Genomic DNA, 18,999 nt, shown 5'->3' on the forward strand with positions numbered 1-18,999 from the left:
ATTTGTCAAGATGCCTCTTAAACGTCATTATCGTACCTGTTTCCACCATCTCCCCCGGCAGCAAGTTCCAGGCACTCACCACCATCTGTGTAAAGAACTTACCTCGCACATCCCCTCTAAACTTTGCCCCTCTCACCTTAAACCTATGTCCCCTATTAACTGACTCTTCCACCCTGGGAAAAGGCTTCTGACTATCCACTCTGTCCATGCTGCTCATTACTTTGTAAACCTCTATCATGTCACCCCTCCACCTCCGTCGTTCCAGTGAAACAATCTGAGTTTATCCAACCTCTCCTCGTAGCTAATGCCCTCCAGACCAGGCAACATCCTGGTAAACCTCTTCTGTACCCTCTCCAAAGCCTCCACGTCCTTCTGGTAGTGTGGCGACCAGAATTGCACGCAATATTCTAAGTGTGGCCTAACTAAAGTTCTGTATAGCTGCAACATGACTTGCCAATTTTTATACTCTGTGCCCCGACCGATGAAGGCAAGCATGCCGTATGCCTTCTTGACTACCTTATCCACCTGTGTTGCCACTTTCAATGACCTGTGGGCCTGTACGCCCAAATCTCTCTGCCTGTCAATACTATGTGCTGTAGGTTTCTATGATTCAGTATGTTAAGTTGTGATCTTTACAAAGCTTGAATACTTACTGCTTTTTTAAATGTGTTTGGCAATGATCAACAAAGGTGTAAATATCTGAAGAGTAATTTTTTTTTTGTGTGAATAAAGATATATGAATGAAAGCTATTATAATTTTAATAACTCTAAGGCAGAATGCTTATCAGTGAGGCTATGTTACACACACTTGGACATGATGTAAGCTTCCTTCCATTATAAATGCTTTAGATTATTGAAATACATCTAGATTCTCTCTGCAGTAGAGCATTAAGACATGTGAAGCATTGTGGAACAAGCTTGAAGAGTTCAATGCAAAATTTACTTTAAGGTAAAATGGCCTGGAATAGAAGCAGCTACCTTCAAACTAATGGTGATGGAAGCTGCTGACAAGAGGAGCAATAGACCATAGGCATGTGATTTCAATATAAAATCAAAATCAACAGGATTGTCGAAAGGAGAGTACAGTTCTCACAAGAAAGACTCAGTGTTACAGGAGTGAGCCATTTTAAAGTCAAAAAGCTATTAGACTGGGCGTTAATAACAAGTGTTAGGAATAGTGCACAATACTGTCAAGATTCAATTGTAAGGTATGTAATGTGCCATGGAACTGGAACGACTCAGGTGTTTGAAGCGTAATGATCTGTGAGCTAGCATCTTTACAACACTGAGTCAGGCATTGATACTTGTTACCTGAGCATCAGAAGAATGTCGCTGGCTTCCAGAGCACAAAAAGTGTCCAATTCCAGTGTTTATAAACTTGCATGAAGTTGCAATGAACTTTGAAGCTCTGGGAAGCAAAGCAGTGGTCCAGAAAGAGAAACAGAAAATGTTGGAAATATTCAGCAGGTCCGTTGATATTTGGGGAGAGAGAAACAGAGTTAATGTTTAGGGTCTGTGACCTTTCAGGTCTTATTGAGCGGCCATCAACCTGGAGCGTTGGCTCTGTTTCTCTCTCCACATCTGCTGACAGACTTTGAATATTTTCAGCATTTTCTGCTTTTGGTTCAGATTTTTAGCATCTACAGCATTTTGATCTTAGTCCAGAAAAAGATTCATCAGTATTGGTGGCAATAGCGAGCTATGATTTGTCCATCATTCTGGCCAGCACAGGTAAATTGAAATTGATGGTTGTGTTTAAATCAAAAACTCAACTGTAGAAAAATTACTTTAAAACATAATCATGAAATAGAACTAGCAAGTTTAATTAATTATGAACTTTATGAGCTGGATAGGGTCAGAAATATTTAGCATGGACCTAAAGTAACAATACTCTTTGTCATTTTTTCAAAGCTGTAAATGTGTCATTCTTCCTCCTCCTTGTGTTCTGACTGAGTTAAAGTCAGGATTTACAGTCTAGTCCAGACTCATCACAAAATCTCCTACTCTATTTCAATAGTTATCAGGATCTCAAAGCTATTGAACTGCTCACCTCCCTAGATGTTTCCTCTTAACTACAATCTGTAGAATTGTCACACATAAGCTTGCCATATTTAATTACTATATCCAGATTTTTTTCTTGACTTCTCTTTTTCTCTGAGATGGCTCAATCCTTCTTGCCCTTCCTGCTGGTTGCTTAATTTAAAAAATGTGAAGTTGAATTTTTATATATATAGCCCCTATAATGTTCCAATGTACAAAGAATGTTTTTGCCCACCACCAGTTTGGCACCAGCTGAGTAGTGAGATAAGTGCAGAACACACAGACGACTGGCTCACACTGCCAGGGGGTGGACAGGAATATTGGAGCTCTGTGCACATACACAGGTATGAAGCACGAATCACCACCTCCTGTATTGCCAGTGTGCTATAAGTAAAAAGTAATTATCTCAGTCAGTAGGAAAAACCATGGGAGTGTAGCTGGCATGGCATTACAGCAGAGGTGATCAATGACTTCAGGAGGAAGTTGGTGAGAGATATAGACTTTCAGGGCTATGGGGATCGAGCCGGGGAGTGGGACTCACCGCATAGCTCCATGGAGAGCTGGCATGGACTCGATGGGTCAATCAGCCTCCTCCTATGCTGTAAATGACTCTATAACTCTGTGAATCCAGCTGCAGTTACTTTGGCTGAAATGCAGTAAAACTCATGTCACAAAAACTCAGTTATGGTCTTCCACCAATTTTGTCCAGATCAGGGTGGTACCAGCAGCATTCTGCTGCCAGATTCTGTTGAAGGTTCCTATTCAAACATTTACCTTTTGTCAGTGCTGTGTGATTTGCTGTGCATGTTGCCAGGTTCTGTTTTTGTTCACATTTATATGTAGTTTTACTTTTACTTCAGCATTAAACTACACTTATCACACCAACAGCAAAAGTACAAAAATCAAGACACAACATTGGTGCCAGGAGGTGTAGTCTAGTGATATGATTCACATCAAAAATGGCATTTCTAGCACAATTAATCCAAGGCATTGTATGTGAACCCTGCAGTGATGATGAGGTGTAATATATTAACAAGAGGCTTTTGGATTGAAGCAGTTAATACAAGCAGAACTGTAAGAATAGCAATACAACCTTGGGTCTTTGCTGTATATACAATCCATTTTGGACCTGTGTCGTACTGGTACAGCAGTGTAGAAAAGGAAGCTTCTGCTTGTTCCACTATATAAGAATCTAGTTCAGCTATCCATCACTGCTTATATAACACAGATGGGTATTTCAACTCGATTGTTATTTTATAAGCGAAATATGTCTTTTTCCTATTTGTCAATCTGCAGTTCCGTGAATACGGTACAACAATTACAAGCTGCTAAGTTTAGCATAAAATATGTATATGTTGTAACTATAGGAGCTAGTGTTTCTGCAGAGTATCATTGTACCACGTCAGAGTGAACAGGAACGATGAATTATTGCAGCAAAATAGCACCTGGTACCCAGTGTTAACTCTCCACACCTTGTTCAAAATCAGACAGGATAGCAGAGGAAAATCCATCTCATAGGCTCCATAAAACAAGAGGCCCGCGTCCACCAACAATGGGTAGTTGCGCACCTGGAGCTTGAGCTAACGAACTTGCAATATTTATTTATTTAGAGATACAGCACTGAAACAGGCCCTTCGGCCCACCGAGTTTGTGCCGACCAAGAACCACCCATTTATACTAAACCTACAGTAATCCCATATTCCCTACCACCAACCTACACTAGGGGCAATTTACAATGGCCAATTTACCTATCACCTGCAAGTCTTTGGCAGTGGGAGGAAACCAGAGCACCCGGCGAAAACCCACGCGGTCACAGGGAGAACTTGCAAACCCCACACAGGCAGTACGCAGAATTGAACCCGGGTCCCTGGAGCTGTGAGGCTGCGGTGCTAACCACTGCGCCGCCCTGTGTGCAGTTTCCCTGTTTGGGAATGGGAGAATCACAGAGCTAACTCTAATATCTCATGGGGATGAGGTCAGCTTGTCAATTCTATTAGCTAAAAGGAAAAGAAATCTTTCTTTAAGAAAACAGTTTGAATGTTTTTTTTCATTTTGAAGTTTTGTTTGTGAAGAAGATGTTCTCCGAAGCAATTACTGTACAGAACTGCTGATGGGAAACAGAAGCTGGAAAGACTTTACTCTCACCTTTTGATGTTTGATATTCAGAGAACTGCTGCAGAACAAAAAGTTATAAACCATTTATTTATTTACTGGCTTTACCAATGCATGTTTGCTTTGAAAAAGCCAACTTTTCTTTTTAATCTTCCTTTTCAGGTTTCTCCAGATCATGGCATCCACTTTGTTGGATTTATTATTGCATTCATTGTTTCTTTTTCCTTGGTGTGTTTCATTCTCATCACCTTCCATGTCAGCAGAGTCAGAAATCTTCCTGTGCAGCAGGTCAGTGAGTTAATAGATTGTTTTACACTCGTGCTGTTTCAGTTTGGATTCAAGTGCAACCAATATCCATGAGCCAGCTTCTGGTGTTTGCTCATCTAAAATACGGTTTCTTCTCCCTATTACAGAACTGTAGACACTCAATAAACTGGCCCGACTGATTCTGCCCAAGTCTTATTTAGCCGTATAAATGCCAGGAGCTGGCTCAACAGATGCCATCTTGCTCGGGATCTGAGCTAAAACAATTACATGATAAAATCAATTATTGTTCCCTGTCCTTGGGATAGAAATTCATCTTCAGTGGTAGTGCAAAATGGGAGGTGTTGCATCGACTATCTATTATACACCCTGTCTGATATCCAGTTCCGTTAACTGCATATCAGGTGGTCAGTGCGACACTGCCCAAGACAAATTTCTATTGTCATCTATTGTGGGTTTTAAATGGGAGGAGTGAGAGGTGATCTGAATGGTTCGGGCAAAATAGTGATCTCTTTGTGAGTACCCCAGTTGCCAATGGGTAATACGATGTTGTCTGAAGGTCAGAGGCCAATTGAGAAGAAAAAACCTATCTAGTAAACTAGTGTTTGCTATTGTAGGGGAGAATTTTCACTGGCATCTCCTGCTCATCTGCCATTTCTTCGACGAAAGAGCTAAGGGAATCCTGAAAATAGAAGTGTTAATGTTTCTTCGGGAAATTCCAAGGGCAGAACCCCCGATGTTCACTCCCTATGCCTTTTGATAGCTTATGCTGTGATTTTTATTTACTGAATTTACACCTGCAGTGCTTCAGCCCTGCCAGCAGGTGGATGGAGAAGTAGTCCAGGCAAGTAAGTTTAAACATTTTTATTTTAGGTTACTTCGTGGGCCAAGAAGAGCAGAGTTAGAGAATACTTCTGGAAGTAAAGTCTCGACCTCTCCATTACACCTGTGTGCATCGCCCACCTCAAGGCTCATGTGCATCATGCCCCCACCTTTAAAGTCAGAGCCAAAGACTTAAAAAATTGCTAACAACAGTACAATGTTTCTGATATTGCATCTTCTGAATGTTGACAGTTAAAATATGAACTTTATTTTCTGCTTATGTAAGCTGCTTAAGTAAATTCTTTTGTATTACAGTCCCAGCAATAACTACCTTTGCAACTCTACTTATCTCAGATGCATTCTAATTATTGGTAACCCATTCATTTCCTTCTACCAATACCAGGTGCATCTTATTGTTCAAGTATTGATATGGTGCATGCTGCACCCTAACCCAGCCAAAGTCACAGCCAATTAACCTGCTCTCAAACCTTTTGGGAAATTCTGTAATTTAGAAGATGCATGAGCATGACAAGGTGACTGTCCTGCCAGTTTCCACTTCCTGACTCTCGGGAAATGTCTAGGATTCATTCTGTCCCTCCCCAACATGACACCATTATGACCAGGAGCTCAACATGTAGGGTTTAGGACGTGAGAACTTGCAGTTTTGGTCTGACATAATTGGGGGGGATATTTGACTGTTGGTGATAGTGCGTGCTTTACATCATCAGTGCAACAGCTCTTTAAAGACTTCTCCCGATTATTATTTTCCATTGAAGGGAGAGGGTGTTCAGTGGGTGACCAAGCTGATATCGCATATGTCACACACTCGCTAAAGGTTGCAGTCACTCCCCCAGTCATTGAAACTCTTAATTACTGTATAGCACTCCGGCTGAATCTGTTGTATTTGTAACAAATATGAAATTGCCACATTATAGCATCTTGAGTGAATATTACTAATAATGTTTAATCTATTTTGTCTCGGCTAAACCAAAATATGCTACTTATTTTTTTTTTGTAACAGGTGGAAAGAAACCAGTTGATTTCTCGGTATGGACTAATTGGTGATGCAGCAGAGCGGCTAAAAGAGAAACTCCAATGTGAGGACAAAGTGATTGACATTTTGGTGCTTGAAGATCCACAGAACATGATTCAGGCTTTCAATGAGTGAGGGTTGTTTTTTAGAATTATCAAAATAAATCTTTGTTTTTGTACACTGTTAACAGCTAAAAACATTTCAAACCAAATTTAGAAAGACACTATAGGCGAGACAAGCCACATTTCCCCCTGCCAAGGTTAAGGGCAGTGTGACTAAGAAGAATGCACGGTTCCTTGGTGTCTGTAGGGAAACGATGACCAGGTTCTTAATTTTATGTTGCTAGTGGGCTTCAGATGTAATCATGTGGCAGAGAATCAATTTTGCAATTGATTGAGCAAATGTAGGTGCAAGAATTAACGAATTCAGGTTCTTTGCCACCTGTAACCCACAGTATAGAATTGTATTGTCATTTCATGGTAATCAAATTGGCCCCACGCTAAACCACACTATCTGACAGTTTGATGTATGCTGCAGTGTGTCAGACAGAGCACAGCTAAGACAAGTTTGATTAACATCGAACATTGAAATTATGTCAGTGCTTCAAGGTCCACAGAACATGATTCAGGCCTTTTGATGAGTAAGGATTGTTAAATTATCCAAATAAATCTATGGCTTGTCCTGTATTACTGCTGAAAACATTTTAAACTGAATTTAGAAGGACAGTGGCCCAGGAATAAGGTGCGTAGTAGCTGCTTTTCAGGGATAACTGGCCTCCTGTGTCCCCAAAATGATGGACACGAAGCACATACATACTTCCTACCGTCAGTGCATGAGTTAAGGATGAACATGAGGTGTCCTTTATAAAATCATAGAAATTTATGGCACAGGAGGCTGCTGCTTGGCCTAACGTGCCCGTCCCAGTTGAGAAAGAGCTATCCAGTCTAATATCTCACTTTCCAGGCCTCAGTCCATGGCATTTCAAGTGTGATGAGGATTTCTGCCCCTACTGCCCTTTCAGGCAGTGAGTTCCAGATCCCCACCACCCCCTGGGTGAAAAGAAATTCCTCCTGACTTCTCCTCTAATCCTTCTCCCAATTACTTTAAATCTATGCACCTTGGTTATTGACCCCTTCTAAGGGAAATGGGCCCTTTCTGTATTCTGTTTCCAGGCCCTTCATAATTTTTATATACCTTAGTTAAATCTCTCCTCTGCCTCCTCTGTTCCAAAGAAAACAACCCAGCCTATCCAATTTTGATAGTTAAAATTTTCCGGTCCTAGCAACAGCCTTGTAAATCTTTCAGCTCTCTATCTCGCTTTCCTCCTTTATGACACTTCTTAAAACCTGTCTGTTGACCAAGGTTTTGGTCATCTGCTCTAATATCTCCTTATGTGGCTCAGTGTTGTATTTTGTTTTATAATGCCCCTGTGAAGTGCATGGGATGTTTTACTACGTTAAAGGCACTATATAAATAAAAGTTGTTGTATTCTATTTATTGTGCATTCGCTTGCCTTGTTTGCCCTCCCCAAATGCATTACTTAACACTTCTCCAGCTTGAATTTCATTTGCCACTTTTCTGTACAACTAAGCAGTCCATTGATAACTTCCTTCAGTCTACAGTTTTCTCCCTCACTATCAACTACATGGCCAATTTTTGTATCGTCTGCAAGCATCTTAATCATGCTGTCGACATTTAAGTCTAAATCATTGGTGTGTACCACAAAAAGCAAGGAACCTAGTCCTGAGCCCTGTGGAACTCCACTGGAACAGCCTTCCAGTCACAAAAATGTCTGTCAACAGTTACCCTTTGCTTCCTGTTGCTCAGCCACTTTTGGATCCAACTTGCTATGTTCCCTTGGATCCTATGGGCTTTAACTTTTCTGGGCAGGCTGCCCTATGGGACCTTGTCAAAAGCCTTGCTAAAATCCATGCAGACTGCATCAAATGCGCTACCGTTATTGACCCTCCTTGTCACCTCCTCAAAATCTTCAATCGAGTTAGTAAGACATGATCCTGCCTTAACAAATCCATTCTGACTGTCCTTGATTAATCTGTGCCTTCCTAAATGACAATTTATTCTGTTCTCAGAATATTCCCAATAACTTTCCCACCACCGAGGTTAGACTGACTGGCCTGTAATTACTCGGTCTATCCCTTCCTTTTTAAAACAATGGTACAATGTTAGCAGTCCTCCAGCACCACTCCTGTAGCCAAATAAGATTGAAAAATGATGACCAGAACATCCGCTTTTTCCTCCCTTGCTCAACAGCCTGCAATACATTTCATCTGGCCCTGGCGATTTATCCCCCCCCCCCCACCCCACCACTTCATATTATTGTTTATCCATGTTCAGCTGCTTTTTGGGTTTTCATAAGGTATGGAAGCACTGAAATTCAGTACTGAGATACCTCCTGGTGTAAAAACCATGATAAACTATCCTGATCCCAACTATCTCTCGGTAATGTTTGATTGTTATAAATTTGTACCTGCAGTAGTTGTTGCTGCTCTGCTGTATAGAGTGAGGCCTCGTAATTATTTACATGCTTTATTTTTACTTTTCTATCTTTACTTGTCTCCTTCCATATGCTCTAACTTTTTTTTTTCTAAAAGAAGCAAAGATCCTTCTATTTAGCTTCTGTGGAATGAGATTCTTGAAATCCTGTTGAATTGGTACATGGTGACATATGGTTCATTAATGCAACTGAATTCCTTATGCAGTCTGATAACCTGAAGCATCCAATCCCTCCAGCAGTTCTTTAAATAAAGCACATTTGCCAGTAAAAGTTAACCCAGAGCATAAAGTGTGTTAAATTTCATTTTGGAGCTTTTATGCAACAGTAAAAGGTCATAATGCCAAAGTATTTCCATAGGTTACTTTGACATCATTCTGGCTGAGTGCACGTAGCTATTGAACGTGCTCCCTTGCGTTTCAGTAGCAGTGGTGAATAACACCAGGACATTCCATTTTTAACTATTTGATACTGATCAACCTTTTACCTTTTGTCTCTACTCTCTTGTCTGTCTGCCCCTTATCCCTCCTCTTTATTGTTGTCTCTTTGTCTAAAATAGATAATGACATTTATTTGTTAACTATTTGCTCATTGATCTAAATGGCGTTCACTAATTCTATAGTTATGTTTCACTAATTCTATAGTTATGTTTCACTAATTCTATAGTTATGTTTTGGAGCTTAGCATATATACTAAAAAAAAAATTACATTTTATATATAGTAATTAAAATTAAGTGTGTTTAGATATTTCTGGGTTCACATTTTTTTTCTAGTGAATGATTTGCCTCATTAGTGAAGTGACTTATGGAAAAACTTTCTGGTTCCAAGTCCTCCTCCTTTCAAAAAATCAAGTGGCGTTTAACTGAGACTCGGTTGTGAAATTTTAGTTTAGTTTTTTAGTTTAGAGATACAGCACTGAAACAGGCCCTTCAGCCCACCGAGTCTGTGCCGACCATCAACCACACATTTATACTAATTCCATATTCCTACCACATCCCAACCTGTCCCTATATTTCCCTACCACCTACCTATACTAGGGGCAATTTATAATGGCCAATTTACCTATCAACTTGCAAGTCTTTGGCATGTGGGAGGAAACCGGAGCACCCGGAGAAAACCCAAGCAGACACAGGTAGAACTTGCAAACTCCACACAGGCAGTACCCAGAATTGAACCCGGGTCGCTGGAGCTGTGAGGCTGCGGTGCTAACCACTGCGCCACTGTGCCACCCCAAGTTGGCAACGCAGAAATGTGGTAGTGAGTGAAAGTGTCTCAAGAGCCTCATTCCTGTTACTGAAAGAGTGACCGACGTAGCAGAGGATGACTTGCCCCTCATTCACTTTACACTGAGCAAAAGCTCTACATCAAAATAAGTTCATGCATCATTCAGCTCATTGTTGATAAATATTGAAAATAAGTTAAAGACAAACACTGATCAAGACCATTTCTAGTTTTGTTAGGAATAATAAAACCATCATACTGATGTTGTTAACTCTGGGTGGAGTCTATTGTAATGACTTCAGTCTTTAATGCCATGAGCCACTGCTTGTGCACTCTTACAGAAGTAACTTTGAAATAATTGAATTAAGAAGTTTGCTGTGCATTTCCACTACTGTTTATATCTTAGATATCCAGCATTAGTGGTTTCTCTATTTATCTTAAATAATGTTCTTGTTTTATTCCTGACTACATAAGTTAGATACCATATAACGTTCAGTTTTTCTTTAACAGCTTACACGTATTGAACACAATACAAGTGGATACAGATCTAGAGTATCATCGAAAAAGAATGAACATTGATGCAACTGTGGTGTTGCTCAGGAACTTTAAACCTTATGGAGTCCTTTCACCCATTTTAGACGAAAGGTTAAGCACTGTCTTCAGAGGGCAGTTTGAGGAGATGGAGAGCAAGCTACTAGAGCACGATGGGATGTTGACTGCATTAGCAGCTCAAAGTAACCAAGAGACTAGAGAGGAAATGGAAGCTCTTTATAGGAGACAGAGGCAAGAGGAAGAAGAAGCTGAGCTACTCACACAGAATATGAATGAAGAGGTATGTCAAGGCATTTCATAGTGTTCTGTTCCTTAGTAAGACACAATACGGAGAAAGAGATAAAACTGACAAGTACATTTACAATGGTGATATTAACTGGATTATGAATCCATGTTTCTCAGAGGTGGAACATTTTCTAGAGAGTATTGTCATCAAGTCTTATATTTTACAAAAAAAAATCAAGAACCTTATATTTGACATCTTGGTAATTTTATCACTAAATTACTGCTGTGAGGAAAATTCCACTTTGGCCAGAATGAGTACTTGCACTGTAATTTACTACTTCCTTCAATTGTGCTCCTATGTTCAGCCTTTCTAATGCTGAAATACAGTTCTATTGACTCTGGCAATCCTCCAGCAGCCTTCTGCTACTACGACGTTTCTGAGTTCTATGATTTTATAAGAAGGGCAACTCTGTAAATGTGAGGGATGTGGGATCCACTTAACAGAGCCACTGACAGATCTAAACCCCTGCCGATATCTACCGTAGACCTGAAATTGTAACAACAACAAATAATCAAAACAATTAGCATTTATATAGCACCTTTTAATGCAATAAAATTCCCTCGGATGGATCACAGGAGCGTTATCAGCCAAGGTTTGGCATCGTGCCACATGAAAAGGTATCACGACAGCTGACCAAATGCTTGGTCAAAGCAGTAGGTTTTAAAGGGTGTCATAAAGGAGAAGAGTGAGGTTTAGGGAGGGAATTCTAGAGCTGAGGGCCTAGGCAGCTAAAGGCATAGCCACCAATTGAGGATGCCCAAGGAGCCAGAATTAGAGGATTCTAGTCACTATTTTTATCTTGAATTGTTGATTCTGCATTTGCTCACAACTGATGTTATACTGCCTAGTCTATAGTCATGTGGATAATTTGCATCCATTTCATTTTTCACAGGCTAATGTGACTTATCGAAAGATAAAGCACTGTGTGTACTGTTCCAGTAGAAGATTTACATGTAAGAAGTTAGCATTTTGACACACACTGATTGGCTTGCCAAACAAAGTGTAAGGCATATACAGCCCAGTAAGGTTAGATTACCATGTTGCAAACTAATTATTGTAGTCAAAAGGTGATAGGTCAACAGAAACATACCCAGTACATGTATATTCTAGTATTACTCAGTGAAATCAGATTTCATGTTATTTCTGTTCGATTTTACTCCAGGCTTGTACGGTCAAAGAGCTGCTAGGTAATGCATGCTGAATGCTTGAAACATGTGTTTCTGTACATTGCTGTCGGGTTGTTTTTAGAAACAGCCTGTGATAATATGTTTGATAAAACATTCAGAATGGTTCCTTTCACATTCACATGATCTTTTACTGCTAAATGTCACAAGAGCTACATTTATTTTTTGCATGAGGTCACTTGCCTTTCAGAGTCAAAGGCTAGTTCCTGCAAAATTCACATGATGGAACACAAAATAAATGTGAAATTACAACAGGAAAATGCTGGAAATAATAGACAGGACAGGCCACATCTGTGGAGTGAGAAACAGAGTTAATGTTTCAGGTTTGTGACCTTTCATCAGAATGGTTCATTTTTCCATGGTCCCTGCATCTGAGCAGGCCTGTCAGATTCTGCTTTAATCTAGAATGGATGGAACTGGCTGGTGATTCAGAATAGGGACTGTGCAGAACCATACAGAGCTCATTTTCAAACTTTTTCTAGGTAACGCTTTTATTTTTTTATATACAGATGTGCATTTCTTTATTTTGCAGATGTTCTTCTAACAGCAGTCTGTACTTATATAGCACCTAAAACATCCCAAGGCATTTCATAGAGAGTTATAAAGCAGAATTCGCTTTGGGGGACCGAGGGGGATATATGGACAGATGACCAAAAGCTTGGGCAAAGAGTTATGTTTTAAGGAGCGTTTTAAAGGAGGAAAGAGATGTAGAGAGGCGTAGAGTTTTAGGGAGGGAATTCCAGAGTTTAGGGCCTAGGCGGCTGAAGGCATGGCAACCAAGGGTGGAACAATTGAAATCTGGAATGCTCAAGAGGAACACATTAACGAAGCATGGATATCTTGGAGGATGTGTGCCGGAGGAGATTGTCGAGGTGGGAGAGGGGTGAGACTGTGGACGAATTTGAAAATGAGGATGAGAATTTTAAAGTTGAGGCATGGCTTGATCGGGAGTCAGTGAACATGGGTGATGGGTGAACAGGACTTGGTGCAAGTTAAGACATGGGGAGCAGAGTTTTTGCTAAGTTTACAGAGGGTAGATTGTGGGAAGCCAGTCATGGGTGTATTGGAATAGTCAAGTCTAGAGGCAACAGAGTCATGGGTGAGGGATTCAGCAGCAGATGAGCTGAGGCAGAGGCGGAGTCAGGTGATGTTACAAAGGTGGAATTAGGCAGTCTTAGTGATTGCACAATGTGGTTGGAAGCTCATCTTGGGGTCAAATATGGCACCATGGTTGTGAACCATCTGGTGTAGTCTCAGACAGTTGGCAGAGAGAGGGATAGATCAGCGACTAGGGAGCGGAATTTATATCAGAGACCAAAGACTGTGGCTTTTGTCTTTCCAATATTTAGTTGGAGGAAATTTTTGCCTAACCTGTACTAGATGATGGACAAGCAATCTAAATTTAGATACAGTGGAGGGGTCAAGTGGTGGGGTAAATCTAGGTATCGTCAGCATACACATGGAGACTGATGTTGTCAAAGGGCAGCATGTAGATGAGAAATAGGACGGTCTAAGGATAGATCCCTGGGGGGAAACCAGAGGTAACAGTGTGAGAACGGGAAGAGAGCCATTGAAGGTGATTCTCTGGCTGCGATTAGATAAGAGTGTAACCAATTGAGGGCAATCACATCCAGCTGAACAACAGTGGAGAGGTGTCGGAGGAGAATGGTGTGGTTAGCTGTGTCAAAGGTTGCAGACAGGTCGGGAAAGGACGAGAATACAAAGTTTACTTCTGTCATTTGTGACTTTCATAAGAGCCGTTTCAGTAATGTTTCGTGTATGTAGAATGACCTTGAAGAGCAGTGTTATAGAAAATATTTTGAGTTCTTGTTGAATACCAACATTATGCATTCAAATGCATGCACATTTTGAAAAGGGATGTTAACGTATGAACAAGCAAACAAATAGAAAATGCTGAACTTCTGTATGCACTTCTGCAAACAGCACTGACATGGAACTGGAGGAATCCATTTGAAGTGTGCCTGCTAGCCAACATTATTTTGTTTTCACAGTGTTTATTTTTGTAAAACTAGATGTTGTAGGGTTAGCGGCAACTTGCACTAATACAGCAGTTTTAACACAACAAACCCACGTGGCACTTCATGATCAATGGAACGGAGGAATTTTGGGGAGGCGCCAAAGCCATGGTCAAAGAGTATTAGTCTTGAATCTCCAGAACTTCTTGCAAAACCAAAGATCTGCTACCACCATGGTAACATATCTTTCATGACAATTAATATGTTTTTAAAACAATGGAGGGTGCAATTATATGATTGGCAACTATGATGATTTTAAGCCAGGATTGTAAAAGTCCTCATTGTACCTTTCCAAACTGGCTGATGTAATGAAATTGCTGATGTTTTGGAGCACGTTACTCCTGAAGCTATAATAAAGTTGATGGTTGTTGATTATGAAGAGATGATGGACAGGAAGTTGCTTTGCACTGGCCTGCGGTTGTGAACTGGGTGCAGAAAACAGTCCCTTGTTCTAGAACAGGTAGGCCCGAGACTCAGGCAATATTGGATTTTTGTCCGTACAAAGGAAAGTCAGATAGTTCAAAATTAGCAGTTATAGCAAAACTCTGCCACTTATATATTGATAAGAAATAAGCCATAAAATTAGAAAATAGCACGGAGCCCATCAGGTTCTTATCGTCGAATGGTTACAGCACAGAAGGAGACCATTCGGCCCGTCGTGTCTGTGCTGGCTGTCTGCAAAAGCAAATCAGCTAGTCCCATTCCCCTGTCCTTTCCCTATAGCTCTCCCAATTTTTTTCTCTTCAGAAATTATGCAATTCCCTCATGAAAGCCATGATTGAATCTGCCTCCACCACACTCTCATATGAACATACAAATTAGGAGTAGAAGTAGGCGATTCGGCCCCTCTAACCTGCTCCGCCATTCAATAAGATCATGGCTGATCTATTTGGGTCTCGAATTCCACACTTCCATCTGCCTCCTCTCGGGCAGTGCATTGAGATCCTAACCACTTGCTACATAAAAAAGCTTTTCCTCGCATCGCCAATGGTTCTTTTGCCAATGGCTGTAAATTGGTGTCTTCTGGTTCTTGACCTTTCTGCCAATGGGAACAGTTTCTCTCCATCTATTCTGTTTAGACCCCTCATGATCTTGAACACTTCTATCAAATCTCCCCTCAGATTTCTCTTAAGGAGAACAAGCCCAGCTTCTCCAATCTATCCACATAACTGAACTCCCTCATCTCTGGAACCATTGCCCTCATCAACCAGCTCTGTTAGCTCATCAAAAAACTCATTCAAGTTAGTTAAACATGATTTGCAATTGTTAATTTTCTCCCAGATTATCGTTTCTAAAAGCTTTCCATCACCGATGTTAAACTGAATGACTTGTAGTTCCTGGGTTTATCCTTACACCTTATCCTTACATCTGTAAACAAAATCTATTCTTTCAAATCTTTACTCAAATGTAATTTTCTGAAGAAAAGCTAGACAAAGTTCTTACCTGCTCTCATGTACATCTAGTAAAATTCTAGAGTACCAATACAAAATTACACCTTACATTATACATATTTCACTGATTGTTTTCTTATCATGAGGCTTCTGTGGTCCCCAGTAGCTCATGTCCCTTTCCATTCATCATCTTGCATGCTCAAAAGAGCCAGCGGAGCTCAGGAGAACAGGTCTATATGCAACCTAACCAGTGGTAGCCACCACCAAAAAGCTAAGTTTTATCAATAATACTTACTTACGAAAGCGCCCGCGGGAGATGGCTCGGAGAGCATCTGCAGCGCACTGTCGGCAATGCGGTATGCCTTTATATAAACCACATCAAAAAACCCTTAACGAATATAATCACCTTTTGTAAGTCTGCCAGAAGATGCTTCACCTCCCGAAGGACGTGGATGCGCTTTCCGGACGTCGATGGTGGGCACTGAGGAAATGGCTTATTACCTGCACCCGCTTTCCCCCCCCTTCCCCTCCCCCTTACCCCCTTCCACCCCCCCCCCCCCCCGGTCCCCTTTCCTGCTCCACCCTCTCAGCTCACCCCCTCACAACCCCGTCCAAGCTCCCCCCTCGCACCATCTTCCCCCCCCCCCCCGCACCCATTTCCCCTGCACCCCCCACCCCCTTACAGCCCCCTTCCCAGCTCCCCCTCGCACCCCCCTCCCTTCACCCCTCCCCCTTGCATCCCCTCCTCCCACCGGCATCATCCTACACCTGTGTAGGGGCCCTAACAACCCCACTGCCTTGTGGGCGTCTCGGGAGAGACCAAGGCTAAGGGAGTAAACCCTAACAGATAATCCGGAGTGGAACCCCGTAGGCGGTCATGTGTCACCTTTGGCATGTTTCCGGCAGTTCCTGCAGCCATGCCGGTGCCAAACGTCGCACTCTGCACTCCTTTGGACCCCACCAGAAAGGCCGAGATGGGGGTTTTGACGACTGGGCAACTCTCAACCTCCATAAATTCGCCCAGGCATGCGCCATGGAGGTCACTCCATAGTTGCCTCACAGCGACTGAAACAACACGGAAGGCAGCAGTTACGGGTTAGAAGTCCAGATAAATTGGCGTAGAAACTGGGCGCCATGGGTTGCCTTTGTCGGTGGGAGAGGTCATCGCACCTCACTGGACAGCTACCACCCGCCTCAAACTGGGCAGCCCCCGGTCAATAAGGTTCTGTCCAGCCACAGTCTACCTGCTTCAATGGGTGCTTGGAGCTCAGGGTCATTGCCCGAAAGGTGGACTGATACACTGCACCAAACAACACGAAAAAAGGAAAGAAGGTACCAGCCCTTCGCTTTGCAAGCTGGAACGTCAGAACTATGTGTCCTGGCCTGTCGGAAGACCTTACACAAATCAACGATTCTCGGAAGACCACCATCATTAACAACGAGCTCAGTAGACTCAATGTAGTGATTGCAGCACTTCAGGAGACTCGCCTCCCCACGAGCGGATCTCTAGCAGAGCAAGACTACACCACCTTCTGGCAGGACAGGGATCCTGAAGAACCAAGACAGCATGGAGTGGGCTTCGCCATCAGAAACTCCTTACTCAGCATGATAGAGCCTCCCACAAATGGCTCGGAATGCATACTGTCCATCCGACTGCTCACCACCTCTGGTCCAGTACACCTACTCAGCATCTATGCTCCAAAACTCTGCTCCCCACCTGAAGCTAAAGATCAGTTCTATGAGGAACTCCATAGCATCATTAGCAGCATCCCCAATACCGAACACCTGTTCCTGCTGGGGGACTTTAATGCCAGGGTTGGGGCCGACTATGACTCAATGCCCTCCTGCCTGGGGCGCTATGGCGTTGGAAGGATGAATGTGAACGGGCAGATTCTGCTTGAGTTGTGTACCTATCATAACCTCTGCATCACCAACTCGTTCTTTCACACTAAACCCTGTCACCAGGTTTCATGGAGGCACCCAAGATCGCGTCGTTGGCACCAGCTAGATCTCATTGTCACAAGGCGAGCCGCCTTAAACAATGTTCAAATCACACGCAGCTTCCACAGTGCGGACTGCGACACCGACCACTCCCTGATGTGCAGCAAGGTTAGACTCAGACCAAAGAAGTTGCATCATTCCAAGTAGAAGGTCCACCCGAGCATCAACACGAGCAGAATTTCTCACCCACAGCTGTTAAAAAATTTCTAAATTCACTTGTAACTGCCCTTCAAATCACTCCCACAGGGGATGCAGAAACCAAGTGGGCCCACATCAGAGACGCCATCTATGAGTCAGCTTTGACCACCTACGGCAAAAGTGCGAAGAGAAATGCAGACTGGTTTCAATCTCATAATGAAGAGCTGGAACCTGTCATAGCCGCTAAGCGCATTGCACTGTTGAACTACAAGAAAGCCCCCAGCGATTTAATATCCGCAGCACTTAAAGCAGCCAGAAGCACTGCACAAAGAACAGCCAGGCGCTGCGCAAACGACTACTGGCAACACCTATGCAGTCATATTCAGCTGGCCTCAGACACCGGAAACATCAGAGGAATGTATGATGGCATTAAGATGCTCTTGGGCCAACCATCAAGAAGATCGATCCCCTCAAATCTAAATCAGGGGACATAATCACTGACCAACGCAAACAAATGGACCGCTGGGTTGAACACTACCTAGAACTGTACTCCAGGGAGAATGTTGTCACTAAGACTGCCCTCAATGCAGCCCAGCCTGTACCAGTCATGGGTGAGCTGGACATACAGCCAACCAAATCGGAACTCAGTGATGCCATTGATTCTCTAGCCAGCGGAAAAGCCCCTGGGAAGGACAGCATTACCCCTGAAATAATCAAGAGTGCCAAGCTTGCTATACTCTCAGCACTACATGAACTGCTATGCCTGTGCTGGGACGAGGGAGCAGTACCCCAGGACATGCGCGATGCCAATATCATCACCCTCTATAAAAACAAAGGTGACCGCGGTGATAGCAACAACTACCGTGGAATCTCCCTGCTCAGCATAGTGGGGAAAGTCTTTGCTCAAGTCGCTCTAAACAGGCTCCAGAAGCTGGCCGAGCGCGTCTACCCTGAGGCACAATGTGGCTTTCATGCAGAGAGATCGACCGTTGACATGCTGTTCTCCCTTCGTCAGATACAGGAGAAATGCCGTGAACAACAGATGCGCCTCTACATTGCTTTCATTGATCTCACCAAAGCCTTTGACCTCGTCAGCAGACGTGGTCTCTTCAGACTACTAGAAAAGATTGGATGCCCACCAAAGCTACTAAGTATCATCACCTCATTGCATGACAATATGAAAGGCACAATTCAACATGGTGGCTCCTCATCAGAGCCCTTTCCTATCCTGAGTGGCGTGAAACAGGGCTGTGTTCTCGCACCCACACTTTTTGGGATTTTCTTCTCCCTGCTGCTTTCACATGCGTTCAAGTTCTCTGAAGAAGGAATTTTCCTCCACACAAGATCAGGGGGCAGGTTGTTCAACCTTGCCCGTCTAAGAGCGAAATCCAAAGTGCGGAAAGTCCT

General features: G+C 42.6%; 1 protein-coding gene across 4 annotated transcripts in view; it reads left to right on the forward strand.

Moving 5' to 3' along the window:
- Positions 1-18,999, forward strand: part of LOC137376222 (limbin-like) — a 211,705-nt gene that overhangs the window by 33,852 nt on the left and 158,854 nt on the right. For 3 of the 4 annotated variants that reach the window (XM_068044349.1, XM_068044359.1, XM_068044375.1), the window contains exons 8-10: positions 4,315-4,440; positions 6,260-6,402; positions 10,515-10,836. In XM_068044349.1, the coding sequence (XP_067900450.1) occupies positions 4,315-4,440; positions 6,260-6,402; positions 10,515-10,836 (591 nt within the window). The remainder of the gene's footprint in view (positions 1-4,314; positions 4,441-6,259; positions 6,403-10,514; positions 10,837-18,999) is intronic. The other variant, XM_068044367.1, reaches the window with a different exon arrangement.

This window comes from Heterodontus francisci, chromosome 1, assembly GCF_036365525.1.
Source record: "Heterodontus francisci isolate sHetFra1 chromosome 1, sHetFra1.hap1, whole genome shotgun sequence".
Taxonomy (NCBI): Eukaryota; Metazoa; Chordata; class Chondrichthyes; order Heterodontiformes; family Heterodontidae; genus Heterodontus; species Heterodontus francisci.